Source organism: Lepidothrix coronata, unplaced genomic scaffold (assembly GCF_001604755.1).
Source record: "Lepidothrix coronata isolate B3197 unplaced genomic scaffold, Lepidothrix_coronata-1.0 Scaffold202, whole genome shotgun sequence".
Taxonomy (NCBI): domain Eukaryota; kingdom Metazoa; phylum Chordata; class Aves; order Passeriformes; family Pipridae; genus Lepidothrix; species Lepidothrix coronata.
This window is the reverse complement of record NW_016690382.1, coordinates 98,753-119,665: the sequence shown is the minus strand read 5'-3', so window position 1 is coordinate 119,665 and position 20,913 is coordinate 98,753. Positions and strand designations below refer to the sequence as shown.

The following is a 20,913-nucleotide window of genomic DNA, read 5'->3' as shown; positions in this document are numbered from 1 at the left end:
TCTATCTTGCAGTCACCTCACTATTTTATGCCAGCCCATGGGCTACTTTCCCTGGAGATGGGCTTGTCCAGCCTAAACAGGCCCTTTGTTGCTGCTGGGTGAGTGTCCAGTGCTGGGTGCAGCTGACAGGGCCCTCTGGGCACCCCTCGAGCTGCTCCTGGCAGTGGCTGCAAAAAGCCTTGGGGAGGGGAAGGATGGGGCCATTTATTCTTGGCACTCCCAACTACAAAATGCTTTGGGCATTGATCAGCAGCACTCCTGCCTTCTGTTCCCGAGATGTGCCCGGCACAGGGAGAGGGGCCGTGGCTGCAAGATGATGTTTCCTTTTCAGTTCCCCCGTTTAGGATGCGATGCCCTCTGCTAACGAGCTAATGACGAGCCTCTTGGCAGGCGCTGTGGTCGCCTATCACTGCTGCCGCTTATGAATAAGCCTGCCTGTGCAGATTCATCTGATACACACGGTTTGACTTTGTGGTCTGAAATTAGCAGGGATAAAGTCCCCCTAATGTACTTGTGTTACGTAGGAACTCTGGAGGGAATTCATAAAATCCGATGAGAACAATCACATTTGCTCTGATGCAAGCTGCCTCCAGAACAAGTCTTCTTTGTTTTGCTGCCTGCAGACAGGGCCCAGGGTACAGGCAGGGAGTTGCCCTTGCAGAAATGCTGCCAGCAGGGTGAGCTTGGTCTAGACCTGGTCTCAGAGCAGTGTGGTGTCAGCAGCCGGACCTGGAGCACTTGGGGGTCCATATATAACAATAACCCCAGGTGAAACTGGTGCTGCTGTAGGAAGGTGGGGGGACCCGCCCCTGTGGGCTCTGGCCTGTGCTGCTAAAATCCTTTTGCCAATATTGTCTGAGGATTAAGAGAGGCTGTGCCAGTGCTGCAAAGCAACAACAAGGTTGCTGGGAGCTTCCTGGGCTGCAGCAGTGGGAGTGGGGGAGTGGTGACAGAGAAGACTTTTTTCATTAGTTGCTTTAAAGGATATAAGAGCAAAGTGTCAGGAGGAAAAATCCCTTGCTTGCACCATGTCCTCAAAGGTTGAAGAGTGGGTGACCCAGATGCAAGTCCCTCTGAATGACATACTATCTTGCAAAGTTCAAGAGCAGGTTTGTTTTCCTTCTATGCTGTTCTGCACAAATCCCTCTGAGCAATTCCTTGTGTTTGTGGAAAGGCAGTTGTGTAACTGCCAGCCTGGGACGTGCTGGGGTGGGAACAGGGTTCCCACGGTCCTTGCAAACGGCCGTGCTGCCCCTCGGCCCTGTGCCTGGGCTTCTCAGAGGACAGGACTGGGATGAACAGGGTGTGGGGCTGGGGAGGGGGTGTGTGCTTACCCTGCTGTCGGACCATGGTGAAGGACAGAGTGATGGAATAACACGGGAGAGCAGCATTTGGGCTGGGGAAGAGATGCAAGGGCTTTTTTGTTCCTGTTTTTCTTCTGTTGCTGTGATACCAGGCTGACCTTGGAGGCAGAAGCTCTGGAGATGACCCTCCAGGCCAGGGCTGGCAGCAGGGTGGTGATGAAGCAGCCCGGTCTACATGCCCTTGTGAGAGAAAACCTCCAGCAGACTGGAGATCTATGCCATGGGAACTGGTGCTTCTGCCTCTGCAGAAAGTGTTTACCTTCCAGGGATGAATCCTGCCCTTGCTCTGTGTGCTCTGAACACGGCTCCTCACAGCTCTGGTCCTTGGGCAGTCAGCTTCCCACTGGTGCTGGCTGTGCCAGCAGGAGCACTGGGAAGGGCAGCTGGGCTGGCTCCCTGAGCTGTCCTGGGGAACTCTGAGCCAGAGGCACCTCCTCAGAGCAGCCCTGTAGCCGGGTGGGGGGACAGGAGCTGGGACAGCCTGTGCCCTGGCAGGGACACCGCGCTCTGGGGTTGCTGCAGCCTCTGCTCCATGGAGGACATTGCTGAGCGCACGTCTCTGTTCCTCAAGGCTCCCCTGTGTCTGGTCTCCTCCCTGTCCGCTTCCTGATGCTCCAAGAGGACCCACCTTTTCCTGCCAGCCCAGCCCTAGCAAGACCATCACCCAGGGTTGGCTGCAACATGCTAGGCCTAACCCTGCACCGGGGGCTTTGCAGGGGCTGGTGAGAGACAGCAAATGGTCCAGCCTGGCTGGGCCCTGGCCCCGGGCACCCACTCCTGCTTCTTCCCCACAGCTGCCCCTGTGAGATGCTGCACCAGCTCCAGGCTTGTGGAGAGCTTGCCTTATGTAAATAGGTCACTTCTAGCCCAAAACTGGGGTGGCTGCCGGGAATTGCCACGTGTCAGTTGGCCAGAGATGAAATGCATTCCTGCAGCTGGCACCAGTTTCTCCAGTGAATTGAGCTCTGCTTTGATGGCAAGGCACTGGAGACTGAGGTGGGGGCTGAGTGGGGGTCTGTGGACCTGCCAGGATGGTTTGGTAGGTGGCCTCCCTGGCCTTGGGCAGGGCAGAAGCAAGGAGACTCAGGGGAGAGATTCTGAACCTGGAGGAGAGAGCATCTTTGTCCCTGTGCTGTCCCCAATCCTGTGCTGTTGCCTCTTGGATAGCTGCTGGACTTCTTCCCCCAAGCTGGGTCCCTGCCAGTGAGGAGGGACACACAGATGTCTTTTATGGAGCAAGAACAAAATACTTCCTTGTGGCTGGGCAGTAACATCCCCAAAGGGCAGCAGCCTGATGTCATTGTGATCCCTGCCCAAGGGAGAGTGGTTCACCCCATGGCCCCTGGGCTGCAAAGTGCCTCAGCCCTAGCGAGGCACAGGGCACGTTCTGCTACCCTGAGCCTGTGGGGACACAGTGGCTCTCAGTGTGCAGGGGCAGAGGGACCCTGTGCCACTCACTGCCCCAGGGACAGCGGGTGCTGTGTGTGTCCCACCAGCTGTACCTTCCCTGTGTCTAATGGTGATGGGCTCAATTTGTGTAAATGGACACTAATTAAACTAGTTTTAATCTTCTTCTATGGTGATGCCGTAGCAGGACTGGGGGCTGCTGTCTGTCCATCCCATGCAGAAATCTATCCTTGGCATGGGTCCTGTGTTGCCTTGTGGCCAGCTGCAGTGGTGCCCCAGCCTTGGAGTCACGCAAAGCAGGGCAGAAGGGACAATGAATGGCTTATGTCCCTGGCTGGGAGTGCCGGGGCAAAGCCACCTTCCCTCAGTTGTATGGAAATGAGGGCTTGCTAAGGGGCCTCTCCCAGCTGCCTCTCGCTGGCCTTTGCTCGAAGCCTGAAACTCACCACCTGGATGAGAGCAGAGAAGACTCCAGTGGGGGTGCCTGGAGACAACCCACACCACGCCGAGCACCCTGTTCCTTCAGTGGGGATCCCTGTCCCAGCACTCCTCACCTGCCCACCAGGGCCTGCTGCACCCACCTGCCCGCCCAGGGCTCCCCCTCAGGCAAGAGATGAAAACAGAGACACAGTCCCCATCCCCTCTGCCCCACAAACTGTGTGGGCAGCAAAGGGTGATGTTGGCAGCAGCCTCACACGATGGAGGCTGGTGCCTGCCATGCCAGGCTGCCAACTCCAGATGGGGTGATGGGTTCCGTCCTCTTCTCTTTCTTGGGTTTGCACCACAGCAATGTCCCCACTGCCAAGCTGGGACAGGCCGTGTTGGCCCTGTGGAGTCTTTTCAGGTTCTCTTTGAAAGGGAGGAGCTCCTCCAGCCGAGGAGCTCCTCCAGCCCACAGGGCCAGGATCTGCTGCTGCTCCCCAGGCAACCCCTCATTTTGTAGCTCTTCCCAGGCCGACACATTAAACAGCGGAAGGACATGAGAAGGGTGGGGTTGGGCAAGGCAGCACTGGCTTGGTTGGAGACGTGAACCCAGGAGTGTCTCCTTCACCTTGGCAGCCCTGCAGCTGGAAGGACAGCATGGGGAGCCCAGACACGGTGTTGCATATCGTGGGGCACCCTGTGCTCTCATTGCCAAGCACCTTACCCCCGACCCCCTTCTCTTCCCTCATCCTGCAAATGCCTTCTGCCCACACCCAGGTTTTTAACCACAGGCAAGGTGTGGTAGGGAGCCTGGCTACCAGGCTGATGGCAGTAAAAGCAGCATTCCCTTGACCAGGCTGTTACCACAGCCTGCAGAGCTGCCCCGGGGGAGGAGATCTGGGAAGGGGCCATGCCAGCAGGGAGAGTGCGTGGGCTGGCAAGTGGCTCATCAGGTCAGGACACGAGCAGAGCTTAACGAAGAACAGGGTGCTGCTGTGTGAGCAAAGAGCTTGTTTTCCCAAAGCAGAGCTGCAGAGCAGGCTGGGCTGTGTGCGGCTCGCCTTGCAACCTGCAGTGCCTCAGTCCTTCCCGCAGCATCCCCCAGGCCCCCCTCCACTACCCCTCAACTCTCCCGACCTTCTGTCTTCTTCATTTCCAGGAAGCACAGCTGTTGGCAGGCGCTGGCTGCTCCTTCCTGCGGCCGCAGGAGGGGCCTGGGCCCCGGCCAGCCCCGGCTTTGTGGAGGGCGGGTTGCGCAAGCAGCCCTGCGGACACCCCGGCGCTGCGGGCGGCGGAGCGGAGCGGGTCCCAGAGCCACCCACCACCCCGACGGCTTCGGCTCCTCCACGTGTTGTGCTCCACGGGGAAGCAGCTGCCAAAAGAGCAGCCCCTCTCTGGTGTTTTTGAATTTAGCATGGATCACTGTGTTCCTTGCAAGAGGCAGCAGCAGGGTTTGCTCCTGCCTGGCGGAGCACCCTTCCCTGCTGGTGGCAGGCAGCGCTGGTTTGGGGGCTTCTCCCATAAGGGAGCAGATGTAGTTGGAGGAGTGAGACGTTCTGCAAGTGATGTTGGTGTGTGCATCGGGGGGTCTTCTCTACAGCCTTTTAATGAGATTTTCCAGGAAGGGAGGGCTGTCAGGATATTGGGAAATAGAGACATGCCCAAGAGATATCCCAATGCCTGGCCATCCTGCTCATGGACAGCGCCAATCCCTGCAGGACATGCTGACGGTGTTGTGCCAGAAGCTGTGGGTTCAGGGTCCTCACAGCACCTCACATGCCCTATTACTTTGCACCCAGAGAGGGCTGGTGGGAGTACAATAATATTTGTATACCTAAAAGTAGAGCGATTGATCCTGCTGCTGTTTTTCAACGTTTTGGCAAGCAGGCAGTGCAGAATTATATAAGTGTACGTGGAGCTGGCAAGTTTGTGTTCCAATCATATGAGAGCTGTTGTGCAACTCTTCCCCTCCACAGCCCTTGAGGAAAGCAGGAGTGTGGGGGCTGCTGTGCACACACACAGCCCTTCACAGCTTACAGTGATCCTGGTCCCTGTAAGGGGACGGCAAGGGAGGGCAAGGGATGCAAGTGTTATTACCTGAGGTCTCAAGTTTGTCTTTAAAAGTCACCTGCAAGTGATGCAGCGGGATCCTTGCTTGTTGCCCCTCCCTGTCCAATACAAATCACCCAGCACTTGCAATTCAAAGCCGATTCCTGAGCAGCAGGAATCTGTGTTGGGCTCTGCATTCTACCCAGCTGCAGAAGGGTTTGCAGGAGCCCTTGCAGAGGAAATCCAGGCTCCTTCCCGGCCACTGTCTGGCAGAGCTGGGATGCTGTGCAGAGCAGAGGGAGAGGCTGGGGTGCTGCTGCCGTGTGCGTGGGAGGTGGGTGCCTGCATCCCCCTCAGCTGCCTCTGCCTGCCAGCACAGCCTGTGCTGCTGACTTCGAGGAAAAAAAGTGCCGTTATTCCAGCACAAACAGCAGCTGGGCATGTGCCAGGGAGTGGCCAGGGCTCACCTGGAGTGGGGACACAGCTACGAGTGGACTCTGAGGCAGGGTAAATACTGCAGCCAAACCGGGCACGGAACGGGCAGGCGGGGAATCATGGCCTTGTGGGATATGGGTAATACCAAGAGTAATGACCCACAAGCAGGAAGGTTTTCCTTCCCACAGTGCTGCTCCACGGCTGCCCACCCCTTGCCCACCCCTTGCTCACCATCACTCCATGTCCTGCCAGGCATCTGGAAGGGACTGTGACCAGGCAGGGAACCCAGACCCCAAAAGCCTCCTGAAGGATTCAGCCCCGGTTGCATGTCACAGTTCCCAATCAAAGCAGCCCCTCATCGCCTTTCCAGCCCAAATATGCCCAGCTTCAGCTCCCGGCAGCGATTCCCGGCACCGCCGCAGAGGGGGAGCCTAGGCAACCGCTCACTCCTACTCCACCCTCCATCACAGTAACCAGGCTCAGCCAGGATTACCTCACCGGCAGAGCTGGGAAAAGCAGGGGGTTGGAAGGGCCATGCTGGAAGCAGGCAGGAGGCTGTGGCCACTGCAAGCCTAGCTTTTGTTATATAACCACAGGCTGGATCTGTTTGTGGATGGTTTCTGGATGAATTAAACTCCCCTTTCACTGTGAGCAGGGGTCTATGGACCATTCCATCCTTGCATCCCTCCATCCCTGCATCCCTCCATCCTTGCATCCCAGCAGGATGGGTGGGGGTGAGCAGGATGAGTGAGGGGTTTCTTTGTGGTGGCCTTGGTTGCAGGAATGTGTGTACCAGCCCTGCCAGGATGCTGTAACCAGCCCCCACCTGCCTTGGTGCTGACAGCCCCATGCTGGGCTCTCCGTGCTGGCTTTGCCAGGTGGAAAATTCCTCTTGTTCCTGGGACAGCATGGAGAAAGGCCTAGCTTGGGAAGAAGGGGGGGAGGGTGGTAAGGGGCGCGTGTGATGTGCTGCAGGGCTGCCACTCACCTCCCCAGAGCAGCAGGAAGGACTCAGACACCCTGCAGGGACAGTGAAGCCCAAGGGAAGCTCCCTCCCCCCCCCCGGGTCTGGGGAGGGGGGCTTGCAGGGGTCTTGGGCTGCTTGGGATAGTGGCCCAAACAGTTGTTCTCCTGGAATGCTGCATCAAGGCAAAGAGATGGACGGGGCTGGGGACATCTGAGTCTTCTCAGAGTGCTCCTGGCCCGACATGCCCTGTCCCACGGCCCCGTGCCAGGCCACCGTGTCCCCTGCAGGCACAGCATGGGGCCAGAGCCTGCCCTGGCCGTGCCCTGTTCCTGTTCTGGGGAAAGGGACTGGCTCCGGGTGGCTTGCCAGGTGAAGCCCCCGTGGTGCCCAGGGGGGAATTTGGAGATGTAATGGTGCTGGTTGGTGCCGTGCGGGACTCTCAGAGGAGGGGCTGCTGGGGGGCTCCGCCGGGGCGTGGCGGGGACAGGGGGTTTGGAGGCGAAGCGATGCTCCTGCGGCCAGCCGGGGCACGGCGGGGGCAGGGGGGCTGGGGGCGGGTGGGCGATGGGCAGGAGGCGGGAGCAGCGACTCCGGGACCCAGCGGTGACCCGGGCTCCATAACAGTGTGATGGAGGAGGGACACCAGGACACAAACGGGCCGGCGCCGGGGAAGCGGCAGTGCCTAATGGAGCCTCCGGCAGCCCGTCCCCGGGTGTCAGTCCCGAGGGTCAGTCCCGGGGGTCGGTCCTTGGGTCGGTCCCTGGGTCGGTGTCTGGGTCAGTCCCCGGTCGGTGCCGAGGTCGCTGCAGGGGTCGGTCCCTGGGTCACTCCCGGGGTCACTCCCAGGGTCACTCCCGGGGTCACTCCCGGGGTCATTCCCGGGGTCACTCCCGGTCTGTCCCGCCAATCCCCCGGCGCTTCGCGGGCCGTTGGCGCCCCCTGCCGGCACACGGTTTCGGGGGCGGGGCTGGGACAGGCGACGGCGGGAGCGGCGCCGCCAGGGGGCGGTACGGAGCTGCAGGAGGCGGGGCTCCGCTGGGCGGGGCTTGTCGGGGGCGGGGCTTGTCTGCGACGTGAGGGGCGGGGCGCGGGGCCGGTCCGGTCCGACGGGCGGAGGGGCCGCGGCCGCCACCGGCACCATGTACCGGGCCCTGTACAGCTTCCGCTCCGCCGAGCCCAACTCGCTGCCCTTCACCGCCGGGGAGACCTTCCTGCTGCTGGAGCGCAGCAACCAGCACTGGTGGCTCGTCACCCGCGCCGGCTCCGGCGAGACGGGCTACGCGCCGGCCTCGTACCTCCAGCGGCTGCAGGTGGGCCGGGCCGGCGGGGGCGGCGGGGCTGGGGGTCCCGGGGCTGGGCAGCGCTGCCCTCGCCGGCAGCGGGGCGTTCCTGCCGGCACCAGGCTGGGTTTGTGCCGGAGCAGCAGCCCGGTGCGCTGGGACAGCCCGGCTGTGCCGCTCACGGTCCGTCCCGTGTTCCCTTCGGTAGCCGCTGGCCCGGCTCGGGAAGCGGGAGTGCGGTTCCTGTGGCTTCGGCAGGCGGGAACCTTGTGGGACACCGTGTGGCGTGGGAGTCGGGAGGCTGCAAGGAGGCGGGAGATATCTCCCGTGAGTGTCGGGTTTGGGGAACACCAGCCCCCCGGGTCAGGGACGAAGTGAGAGCTCAGCGGGACCCCAAGGAGAGGGGCTGGGCGTGAGTCCCCTGGGTGCTTGGTCCGGGTCAGAAGCCCAGGGGTGAAGGGCTGGTGGGCTGTTCATTATTGCAGAACTGGGAGAGGAAGGCAGGAGAATGCTTGGGTGATGCCCTAGGAGATGATGAGGGGGATCCTCCTCCCCGGAGCATCCATGGCTACAGGTGCCCTGGACTCTCTTGGCCAGCAGCCCCAGTTGGTGTAACTCAGCAGTGCTGCCGTGGCCGTCTCTGTGCTGGCTGTTCAGCCCCGGGGGCTCTGTGTGCGTGGCACCCCCGCACCGACAGGGCAGTGAGGGGGATGATCATTCTTCCACTGTGACACCCATAGCACACCCACGCTGTCCTGGGGGCCGGGAGAGACCATGGCAGCTGCCTGCCATGGCAGCACTTACAGCCAAGTCAGTGATACCGGGAATTACAGGAGGTCCAAGCACCTGATGAAGCCCTAACTGGGGTCAGAGGAGGGAGAGCACCTTTTGGCTGCCAGGTGTGAGCCCTGTGCCCATGAAGGTGTCACAGGAAAAAGAGGTTGCTTACAGCTTGTACAGTGCAGGGGGCTGTTTAGTGGAGGCTTCTGAAGTTAAAATAGGCCTTTCATATAAAGCTAATTCATGGGGGATTTATATATTTGGGCCTCAGGGGATAGCTGTGGGAACTGGATGCTGAAGACTCTTTGCATCAGTGAGTGGGTTAACTGCACAGAAACGCACGTGAGTTTTACAAATGGGCCTTTTGAAGTCTGTCTGAATGTGGTGACAAACCCCTTTATTTCAGTGTGCTGCTGCTGCTGCTCCTTCAGATGCCATTGAATTTCTGATTAGCAGTAACTCAGGCTGTAAGTAAGTGTGGGTGTGGGCTTTGCAGAACACTCCAGTGAGACAAGCATTATCTGGGGAGCATTTATGTGTTTGTTAGGGCAGTGCCAGGTCTCTCTGTCGGCCACTTGGTCCGTCTGTCCTGCAAGGCTGGGGCTCTTGCGCAGCCTGGCAGGATGGCCTGACGGGAGGGACATCTTGTGTATCAATAAGCCCTTAAGCTATTTACAGGAGCTATTTAGTTACACAGCAAAGACCTTATGAACTGCTAGATTTTAAAGCCCCACGGTGGCAGAGCTCCAGGCTGCTGCTCATGAGTTTCCTATCTGCAGTCCCCTGCTTCATTTGCTTGTGGCATGACGTCTTCTCACTGCTGTGGGTGCAGGAGCCTTCTCCTGGGCTGCTCACTCATACCAGATTTTCTCGCAGGTACCTCACCAGCACACGTTTCAAAATCTTACAGGAAAAGATTTTACATCGACTTTACATTCATTTCTCACATTATATTTTGCTACAGCCTTAACACAGCTTGCAGCCTGTCAGACTGGCTCCTGCCAGGCTCTTAGTAATGCACTGATATTAAAGCAGCATTGCTGGTGACTTTGTGAGCATTCTCCTCAAGTTCAGCTGTAACTTTTCCAAATGCTCTTAGACCCTGTAGCAGGAAACCAGAGTCTTCCCTGCATCTGCTCATTTGTGTTTTGGCCATTAAAACATTTTGGCCATTAAATTTCTAGCACCTGAACTTGCCTGATGATGTGTGAGGCAGCAGGATGTCATTTGCTGCTCTGCAGTTGCCTTAATGCTCTGTCTGTGACTGACTTTCTGCTGTTGCGTTCTGCCAGCTCTGAAGAGCTGATGTGAACTCAAAACCTGTGTTTATTCATGGCAGAAGGCATCTGCTCACTAAAAGTGTGCTAGAAACTGTTTGCTCAAGGTCCAGGAGGGGTGCGAACAATATGCCACCCAGTTTTGGTTTAGTAAAGGCACTGAGACTAATTAGTGACAGCGATTTGGGAGGCAATTAACGCTGCCTCAACCACGGCAGGGAAAAAACACCGCTAATGATTAGTGTTAGTGTGCTTAGCAGGGAGAGAGAGTGGCCAACAGGAGTCACCATTGTAAAGGTAAGTTTGGGCTCCTTTGGCAATGCAATCAGGTGAGCAGTAGGTTGCAGAACAGTCACAGCCCCTCACAGCACATCTCCTGAAAGCCCCTTGCTGATGGGATGCTCACAAGGGAGGCTTGGGCTGCTGTTGCTGTGCACTCATAGGAGCATTACCTTTCTTCTGAGCTCCTCTTGAGTTTCAGGGGGTTTTTTTGCTCAGCTTTCATAGATATGGGAAATTGATGCCTTGGCTTCTCTAGAGGAAAAAATAATTCCTGGTTATTATTTAAAGCTTATTCTTGGCTGATGTCTTTTTGCAGAATTTCGTATTGAAATCCTTGTGGCTCAGTGTTGCTGTTAAAAGAGGGTTAGTTGTAGGTGGGGAAAAAGCACCACCAACAAATCTTTCTTAAAAATTCCCTTAAGAAACAAGTTAGGGCTTAGCCAGAGCACCAGAAGGTGCAGATGATGTGAAGTTAATTTGAGTCAATTAGAAACGCCCAACTTCAGTTGATGTTCCCTCTGTAGTTCCCTTTTAGTTCTGTTGTGGATTATTAGGAGTCATTTCAAGTCGAGTGCCATTCTGGGGATAGATGCTGAGGCCATGAAGCAGTGAGAGGGAAGGATTGGGCTGAGCTGCTGAACAGGGGCAGCTTGTGAACTGCAAGCAGAGCAAGCTACTTCTTGAAACAGTGGCCTCGTGTGTGGCTGAGCCCCAGTTCTGCACACACATGGCAGAGACTTTGGACAGTGACACCAGCATGGCAGTGCCCACCAAAGTCATGAACTTGGGGACTGGTGGTGCTGCTGCCTAGACAGGTGAAAACATGTCCCCAGCGCTGTGCTGGCTGGTGACAGCATGGAGGGTAATTGCCTTGAGCTCCTGACAGAGCAAGAGACGTGCTAATACCTAATGCCAGGTGAATACTGCTGCAGCAGAGCTGTCAGGACGAGTGCCAGGGCTTACCATTGAATGGAAAGGTACCTGTCAGCATGAGGTTGGTCTTTTGTCTCCAGCTGTGTGCTGATGCTTAAGTAATGTGTGAGTGGCAGAAAAATGTGAGGTCAGAATGGAGCTTAAAGTGTCCTCTGGAGCCACATGGTCACTCCAGAAGACAGGCCTTTCAGAGCTTTATGTAAAGCTGTAAAAGATTCCATTTGAAAAGTTTCCTTAGGAGCAGGAGGTTCACTCAGTGTCAAGAAGGGACAAATACTGAGCCTAGCAAGTAATAAGGGCCCTTCTTTTGGGTTAAATAGCCTGTATGTTGCTGTCATGATGGGACATATAATTTTGTAACAGGAGTGTGGAGTTACTCCAACTCTGGACGTGGCACAGCAGGGCAAGGATCACAAAGCAGGCAGCTCTCCTGGGAGGATACTGAACTATGGGTGACACTTGGCCTGTCAGGAAAGCTGATCTGCTCTGCTTCTGGTGGGACAGGGCCTGGCCATGGTGGTTTGCTCCTGCTGTGCCACCCACTTACGGGAGCAGCAATCTGCTTCAGCTCCAGGCCTCACCAGGCACCACAGCCGATCCTGCCCTGTCTCATGTCTGCGCTGACCCGGCGGAATTCCCCGTCAATGGAAGTGTTAACATTGCATGCCGAGGAGGGGAATGGCAGCTGTAAAATGATGTATTGGTAAATGCCAGGGGTGCAGAAATAAGTGCTAAGTTGCAGGGGGATGTTTCCTGCTGAAGTGGGAATGGTTTAGCATGCTGGCTGCTGCAAATCAGCTGCTCGGCTGTATTAAGCCATTAGGAAATAGGTTTGAAATTACTCTGAATAACCTTTTTAATATTACTTGAACTTTATTTGGAATAACTGAAAAATTGTTTGCAATGTGAGTTTTGGTTCTCTGCTCATGCTTTCACGTGGTACTCTGGAGGAGCAAGGAAAGGTCTGTCTGGGTGGAAAGGTGTGTATGGTGATGGCCAAGAAGCTTTGGTCTGCCTGGTGAGAAAATGGAGCCAAGCAGAGTGTAACAAGCATTTTGAGGATGCCTTGGATTGCTGTTTGCTGTATCTTTTTTTGCAAGAATAAACAGGCATGCGATAAAAATAAGAGACTGCTTTGTGCAGCCTAGCAACAACTTAAAATTCTCCTGCAGCACGAGTGAGTGCACAGCGGCAGAGTACAGGTAGTCCTGGCCAGGCAGACTCAGGAGTGGTGTGTGCTGAGCTGCAAAGAGAAGAGAGGATTCTGTAAAGAGTGAGATTTGAGTGCTCTCTGTTTCCCAAAACCCTGTTTTGTATTGTAGCATTGACCCAGGTTCAGGATTGGAATTGCCTGGTGCAGAGTGAGGTAGCTGCCTTTCCTTGAAGACTGGGGCATGCCAGGGCTCAAAAGTGTGGGTCTGGCAGCTCCTGGCCACTCCTTCACCCTGATCTGACACCCTACACCTGGCCCTGTGCTCCAGCCTTCCCCCGAGCAGCCTCTGCTCTTGTCAGCCCCACTCTCAGTTAATTCAGTGCACTGGCTTGCTGGAAAACTCTTTGTTTCTAATCAGGTTGCTTCTCTGCCAGCACAGCGCGTGCATTGGTTCGGTGATGGAGCAGCACGTGCCGAGGGTGGTGTTGTGTAGGAGCTCTGTAGAAGCAGTGACCTGTGATAGCTCAGGTGCTGTCACACCCTCCACACTAGCATGGAGACAATGGTGGTTTGGAGCATGGAAGCATGGGGATGATGGTGGTTGTGGAGCATGAAGTTAACCATAGAACAGTTTGGGTTGGAAGGGATTGGAAAGATCATCTAGTTCCAACACCCCAGTTGGTTGTACGGTGCCAATCACAGAATTGTTAGGGTTGGAAAGGAGCTCTGGAGATCATCTAGTCCAACCCTCCTGCAGGGTCACTTGGTGCAGGTGACACAGGAACGTATCCAGGTTGGTTTGGAATGCCTCCAGAGAGGGAGACTCCACGACCTTCCTGGGCAGTGCTGTCAAATCAGATCATGAGACATCCTGACAGCAAATCCCCAGTCACTGGAAACAGTTTTTGCAGCTGTGCTTTGCTGCAAGAGTTTTTCCCTCCATCTACACAAAATCCAGTTTTAAAGCTGGTGCTCCTGAACAGAAGGTGATGATTGTACAGAGTGTTGTATGGACCATCCCCTGCACTGGAGCCTGCAGTGTTATTTGTCATCTGCTGCAGATTTGACAGAGCTTTCAATGGGCGTGAGAGCTTAATCGCAATACTCACAGATCCTGAGTAAGTGCTTAGGCTAAAAATAAAGTTTTATTTTGGAGAATAAGCAGCTGGTAGGGCTTTATAGCTGAGGCTGCATTTCTTGATGCATGCAAGAAAGTGAAAGAATGAAGCATTTTTCTCTGGGCTCTCACCATAGCAGAGATGTTCTTGTGTCAGAGCTGCTAATGCTTTGAGATGAAATTCTATTCTTGAGACTAAATTACACAGTCAGGGGAATTATAACCATTTCTAATTACTGTAGCTAAAGACTTGAAATTTTAGCCAGAAGTTCTACAATCTTTCACGGTCCAGAATGATTAAAGTAGAACTATGGTAATGATCTTTAGCCTTGGCTGTGAAGACACGTTCTCACTTTTACTCCGATTAAAAATAATTAGGCTTTTTGATATCAGATAAAATTTGCCTTTGTGACCTGGACACCCATGTATGAGCAGCATTGGTGGTGTGGGCTTATCACTCTTGCAGCTGTGTCATGAGTGGAGTGTCACTGGTGGATGCATGGATGTTTCCAGTGGGTTTGCTGGAGGCTGGAAACATCAAGCCTGTTTCAGGGTTGAACACCATGAAGGCTGTCTTGGTCAGATGTGAGCAGGCATAAGGGAGATGTCTGAGTCTATGTCTGCTCTTGAGTGATGTGGGTCTGGCTCTGTTTGCCTTGGAGGAAGGACAAGGTGAGGGGCCAGACTGGAAAGAAGAAATGGGCCATCTTCTCCTCAGCTTTTGGAAAGGCACTTTTCCAGAGCAGACAGACACAGTCTGGTTCCTGGCTTCCCTGTGGGGTTGCAGTGTCTGCCAGGAGCTTTACTAGAAAGCACCCCTGCTTTCTAGTGCTGGGCTTGCCATGAGCCTTTCACCATGTTGCATAAGTGTTGACCTGCTGTTATCTTGCAATTTTACTGATCAAATCTGTGATTATTTTACTTTTTTTTTTGGCTGCCTACTGTATGGTTTTTGAATGCTTTTCATCAGAAGATGGCTAGACTTTCTTCCCTGGTTTACATCTGGATGATGATCACCTTGTTGCAATGGGAAGAACTGGCAGTTTTGAACTAGGAGCATCCTGCTTTGTGTTTGTGCTTGTGCATCTCTTTCCACAATCACACTCTTTTGTTTCCTTTCAGGATTTCCAGCATCCTGTCAGGTGGACTCTTAACTAGAAAAAAACAGAAACAAAACAGAGGAGGAGAGATTTGTGTTGAAACCAACAAACCAGAAAGTTCATGGAAATTGATTTTCTTGTAATTGTTGCTCTGTGAAGTACAGAGGGAGCAAGACACTGAAGAGCAGGGAGGAATTCGTGTTGCTTGTCCTTGGATAAAAATGTGCCGTGTTAGTGATGGTGGGAGAACAATGTGAAGAGTCCTCCTCCCTGCAAGAGAAGAGTAACCTCCATGCTTGGAACAGCCTGTATACTGGGAAAGGCTTTGACAAGGACTGTATCATGGTCACTTGCTGACCTACGATCCCTTGCAAGCCTTGAGGCATATTAATGCCTGTGGGGAAGGTCAAATCCTATGGTATAAAGTGGGTATTTACATTTTTCTATGGCTGAAACATGGAAAACAGCTGAACCTGTCTGTTGAGGTGGTTGTTAGGAGAGCTTTGGTTCTGGAACAGAAGCAGCCTCCTTTTTCTTCCTTTCCTTGTGTAGCTTAGATGTACATAAAAACAAACAGAATTTATAAGAGTGTCCCAGATTTACTCCCTCATGAAGGATTTAAACTTTGTCATTCCCAGACAGGATTATGTATTCAGCATATGAGCTGTCAGTCTGGGCCCTGGTAGAAGGACAAATTCCAGAGGGGGTTTATAAGGAGGGAAGTGCAAGCAGCCTTAGTATGCAACTACAGCATTAGGTAGTCTGCAAGAAAATTAGACTTCACAGATACTAACATCCCATGTGGCCAATGCTGTAACCAAAATTTTACAAGCCACGGGTTCTAACAGAGCTCTGTGTGCAGAGATTTGTAAATTAAAATGCATGTCCATTGTATTTCTTCCAGAGACAACACCTTAAATTGAGGCTTTCGTCTTGGCCGTGGCAGTAACAATTGGCTCAGTTTGTTTCACTGAAGAGGTGGATTTGTGTGCGGACTTGCAAGGGCTGTGAGGGCTGGAAGTGTTTCCTGTTGCACTGGGAAATCAGCTGGTCCTGCTGGGCTGGTGATCACTGCCTCCCAGACTTGCTGTTGCTGTGTGACTGTTGCCGTGAGAACTTCTGGTGGGAAGGAGGTCCTGTTTGCAGGGGTGGCCCTCTTTCTCCACAGGGAAACAAATGCTGGCACTTTTGGAGGACCCCACTTTGAGCTTTTTCTCCGAGTTGGAGTTTGGAGCTGCAAAATGCTCGTTGTATTTAGAAGAAAATTTCTCATTTGAAATGGCAATCCACTGGAAATTCTTTCTGTGGACCCTGCACTCCCTCATTGCCTCAGGTCTGAGTCACAGCAGGAATTGTGTCCTGGTCCTGCTTCTGGAGGAGCATTGCTTTGCTTCCTCAGCCAGTGGCTCATAAATGAAGTTTTGACCTTTACAGGAAGGTCTTGTCAAATCTGATTTGTCTTGGCTTTTATCACATGGCAAGACCTTTGATTTTTTTTTTTTTTTAAAAAAGGGTTTTTAAGCTTGTCATGTGAGAAGTGGAACAGAGGACACGATTCATGACTGCATCTGTTTGTCTCCACTCCCCTTAGCCCCCCATCGCATTCTTGCCACAGGGATATTGAGCACTATTCTGGAGAAAGCTCTTTCAGCATTAGCAGGGAGATAGAGTTGTCCCAAAGACAAGAACCACTCCCTTGCAGCAGGAGAGAGGGGTCATCTTCATGTGAGCTTTTCTGTGTTCGTGCCCTGCAATGCAGAGCTCGTGTGGCAGAGCTGTGAGTTTCCCTTCCAAGGGAACAAAGAGCTAATCCTGTTCCCTTCTTGCACGAGCCTCAGGCGAGAAGGGGAAGTAAAATTTTGTCGGTGTGTGCTTTTTAGGGTGAGGTGGGAAGTTCATGGGTTTGTTTTTCCTGGTTATTTGCCTGCCTGTTGAAGTTGTTTAGAAGAAGTTGTCACTCCCTTCCTCCTTGGAAGCTGCTCGCATTTTGATTACTGAGTTGTGAGACCCATTGTCCTTCCTCCTGTCTGTCTGGAGCAGATGAAGGGACAGTGTTGCCCAGCTCCAAGGGTAGTGAGCCCATTCCTCTGACTCAGGCTGCTGTTCATGCTGGTGGGATGTGCTTTTGGATAGGGGTCTGTTTGCTGTCATACTGCTTCGTTCCTCTCCCCTGCTTAGGCTGGGTGGTGTGCATGAGAGCGGTCTGCAAGGTGTTGATTTTTGTGTCACATTTTTCTGTGATATGGAAATGCCACCATAGGCTGATATTTTAGCTTGTTCAGCTGCTCAGGAGTTATAATTAAAAATAAAAAAAAATAAATCAAGCTGTTGGACTAGGCATGCTAGATAATTCCAGGCTGTGGGTCGTTTCTTGCTAAATCACCGGTTCCAAGTTCAGATTAGATCACTTCTAAGTAATAGCTATTAATTATTTCTTGGTTTTTTTCCTAGTACAAGTGGGGACAGTACCTAGTAGTATGGAAACCTGAGGGCAGGCCCCTGCTCCAAACCTTCTATTATATTGAATAAAAACAAAGGGTTGAGGGAGAAGATGAGGCAAGAGCTGCAAAAATAGACACTTGCCCACGAGGAGGCGGGAATTGCTTGGAAGCTGGGATGATGTCCTGATGAAAAGGTCTTGAATGCCTGTCCATGGGGTTTGTACCTCCACAGCTGCTAATGTGGTTGGGTTGTCACCTCCCACTGCTCCCGCTGCCTGCTTCCCCTCCACTGCCCTTGAGCTTGCTGGCCAGGAGGCTGAGCTCGGCCTCTGAGTTTTACCCCCTTCCTCTGGAGGTGGGAAGAAAGCCTTGATGGACCATGTAGGCACCTTTCCCCCACTTGGATGTGGGGAATGTAAACGGTGGTGGACAGGTTTTCAGTGGAGGGCTCTCTGTCAGTCGAGTTCAGTGAATGTGCTGTGATGGTTTTACAGAGAACCAGGGCAGCTCCTGTGAAAACCAGATGGCTGCCTAGAGAGATCAAGTTGAAGCTCTTCACCGAGCAGACAAATGCAAACCTCCGTGGCCTCTGAATCTGATGTGGTGACAGTTTCTTTTTGTGTAAACTTGGTGCATTCTGTGCTTTTCCAGGCTGATTGAAGATACCATTTTTCCTTCTCCCGAGGAAAGGATGTGTGTTTGCAGGTGGATAGAGTGGGGCACTGTGGTTTGAACATCAAGTTGCACCCAAATGACCTGCCAGAAGGCAGGTCTGTGGGCCCTTTTCCTCCATGCTTAGGCTTAGCTGTCCCTGGGGAATATTTGGGGAGAAGCTCAAGTGTCAGGGAAACCCAAATTTTAGCATGTTAAAAGAATAATTGCATGAAAACACAGCACCTCAAGTAAGAATGGTGATCATAAAGATTCATTACCATCTTATTGCAGAAGCTTAGGGGTTTTTCTGAGCCTGGCCAAATCAAAGTGTTTGTAGCTGGAGACTTTTTCCATTTGACATCAAAAAAACAATGTCCCTTGAAGTGCTGAGTTCTATGTAATGAAGTTTTTGTCCCAGAATCACCTTTATTGACTTAAGCTGTAAAATGCATCCCCTTTAGTTTGTTTTTTGAATTGATTTCATGTGTCTGTCTTCCATTAGCTTGATGACAAGAGATAGCAGCTGCATTGAAATAATTGTGCAGTCATTATCAAGGGACCTGCACAGTATAAATCTTTATGCCGGGGATGGAAAGAAACCCCTCCAGCATCCAGTTTTGTGAAGCATCATTTTGTCTCTGGTCTCGGGCTGCCTTAGAAGCATTGCCTAGTGGTGTGGGGCAGCATCTGAGCCTTCACATTCATGAACACATTTGAGCTGTCTGTATTCTCAAGCTCTTATTCAGAAGCTTGAGATCTTAAAATGATATGGAGCTCTGGTCGCTTTAAAAGCTTTTAAACACTCTTAATGAGCAAAAAAGTTCTCCCAGCAAAACTCCTGTTGACAGTGTTTGGTCTTGTGTAACTCTTTAGATGTGAAGGACCACCCAAACCTCTCACAGCTGGGCTGGGGGGAGTTAGGAGTGGTCAGGAGTAGTTAGGAGTGGTCAGCCCTGACCTGGAAGAGTTTAGAGGGATGGGGGAGAGAGCGCTTGCACATGGGTTGTGCAAACCATGCAGCTTGAGAGTTACTGTCACCCCTTGCTTGCTGTCAGGCAGCTTCTCTGCCCCAGGGTGGCCTTGTGCACTGGAGGGGTCTGTGGAGGGGCCACCAGATGGGTTGGGTGGAGGGGATCTGAGTCCTGGCCATCTCCTTTCCTGGAGGATTGGTCCCACTTGATATGGGCTGGGAAGATTTCCTGAAATACAGCAATTTGCTCTCCCTGGTGCCACTGAGTGAGGTGGATGCTGACACAGGTGAATGTGGCATGTGAAGAAGCGGATGGAAGAAATCGATCCTGTAATGAGCTGTGGGAGCTGGGAGCAAGTTTTGCGCATGAGAACTGAACAGTCCAACAAATTCAGGTTTTTTGTTCACTGCCTCGGGAAGCGTGGAAAACAGGATTATGGCTGTTTTGCTGCCTGTAGCACAATGTCCTAAGAGGACATTCCCTTCCTGTCTCCATTTCTTCATGTTTTCTGGGGAGCCTGTGCCACTCTAAGCTGCGAAAGGAGATGGGATTTTGAGTTGCAGCTAAAGCAGAGGCTGGTTTTCCTCTGCAGATAGTGTGGGACACTAATGAATTGCTTTTCTTCCATGACTCACCTCTTACCTCCTTATAGGTGAAATGTCAGCAAATCCAGCTGAACCTTTAATCTGTTTTTAAGGTAAAAAAGTCCACTGAACAAACCCCAGAATTTGTTCTTGAGCTGAATCTGGAGATAGCAGCAAGTTAGCCTCATTCTTCTGATAAACAGAGCTAAACTTGCAATTCTCAAGGTACTTTTGTAGGTCAATGGAAACTGTCAGTCTGTCGAAGTTTTGCAGCACAGAAAAATCATATTCCCCCGTCTGCCAGTCAAAAAGCAACTGTAGGGTCTTTAGTTCATAATTTTCTGGGGTTTACTTTGTCTTTTGCTCTGTCTTTATGATCACACATGTCACAGTGTAAGACACTGCTGTAGATCTCAGTGGTATCTTCATTTATTTTGGAGTATTGAATTAGCATTAGGTTTATCATTGTCCCAGTAAAGCTCAGTTGTGTTGACTCCCTGGATTTGGTGAGTGTCAGGGTGCTGATTGCTTCAGCAGAAACATCCACTTTACCAGGAATAAATGTGCTCGTGGGAGCAGCTCTCAGCTAACAAGGACATTGGCACACTTGGGTATTTTGTCTGTGGCCAATTAGCATGATCTCCCTCTGGACAGCACAGCCTGTGTGGAGTATTTCAGTCCCTCTGATACCCCTTCCCTTGCTGCCCTGCACCTGCACCCTCAGAGGTCTTAAAATGGCTTTAGTATAATTAGCTGGCACACCTAACTTTGTGTAATTCTTGTGTATGGCACTGATAAGCCAAAAGCATGAACAACATCTGCTTGATAGTGCTACTCTGAATGTGTCAAAATACTTTGCTACTGAAATACATGGCAGGGTAGTGAGAGAGATGCCTGTTTTCTTCCAGAGGATGTTCCTTCTTGCCTTGGCTTTACAGTGGCCCACCTGAAAGCAAATAAGCATTCGAGGGTTATCTTTTACTGGGGGCCTGGCTGTCACACTTCTTAAGTCCCTTAATGAGTCTCTTGTACCCAGGTTTAAGTCATGAAGGTTCCCGGCATCAGAGGGAGCCTGCTGGGTCTGGACATGCCATTCTGCTTGTGTGGAAGACTTGTTTGGGATTCCCATTTGGGAAATACTTGCCCAGCACAGAAAAGCTGCATTTGCTCCACACTGGTGGGAGCTGGTCTGTGCAGTCTGAAAATGTTGGAAAGAAGGTATTTGGGTATCCTGGGGTTTCCTAATACTGATATTTCAAATACCTATGCCTGTGACCCAGAGGAGGCTGTGGACAGAAGAGAAATTGCTGCTGAGATCTATACTGTGGAACATTGTATGGGAATGAGTTTTTTGGGGGGACCTACTGTGTAGAAACGTTAAGTGTGCTTCTCTCATGGGTCCCTGGTCTGAAACAACATTAGTGGGAGAAATCTTCAAGGATCTTGGTCAAACTCATGTGCTTGGGAGTTGTGTGAAGGGTGACAGTAAAAGTACTGTTTATAAGTGATCCTTCCACCTTGGAATGAGCTTTGATCCAGGAGAGTGTGGAGCCGCTCTCTTTGAGCAGAGGGGCAGCATAAGCCCAGCCTTTCTGTATTTGCTTAGGGCAATTCTACTCCTGGCAAAAAAAATACTCAGGTTTTTCCATATGGTGATTTGTGGGTCATTTTATTTTGGAACAGGTTGCACATGTGA

The 20,913-nt window shown here is 52.4% G+C and overlaps 1 protein-coding gene across 1 annotated transcript in view; it reads left to right on the top strand.

Annotated features, from left to right (window-relative positions):
• Positions 1-7,744: 7,744 nt before the first annotated feature.
• Positions 7,745-20,913, top strand: part of NCKIPSD (NCK interacting protein with SH3 domain) — a 51,294-nt gene continuing 38,125 nt past the window's right edge. Inside the window, exon 1 of the mRNA XM_017832456.1 lies at positions 7,745-7,955. Coding sequence (XP_017687945.1) covers positions 7,785-7,955 — 171 coding nt within the window. The 5' untranslated portion in view covers positions 7,745-7,784. The remainder of the gene's footprint in view (positions 7,956-20,913) is intronic.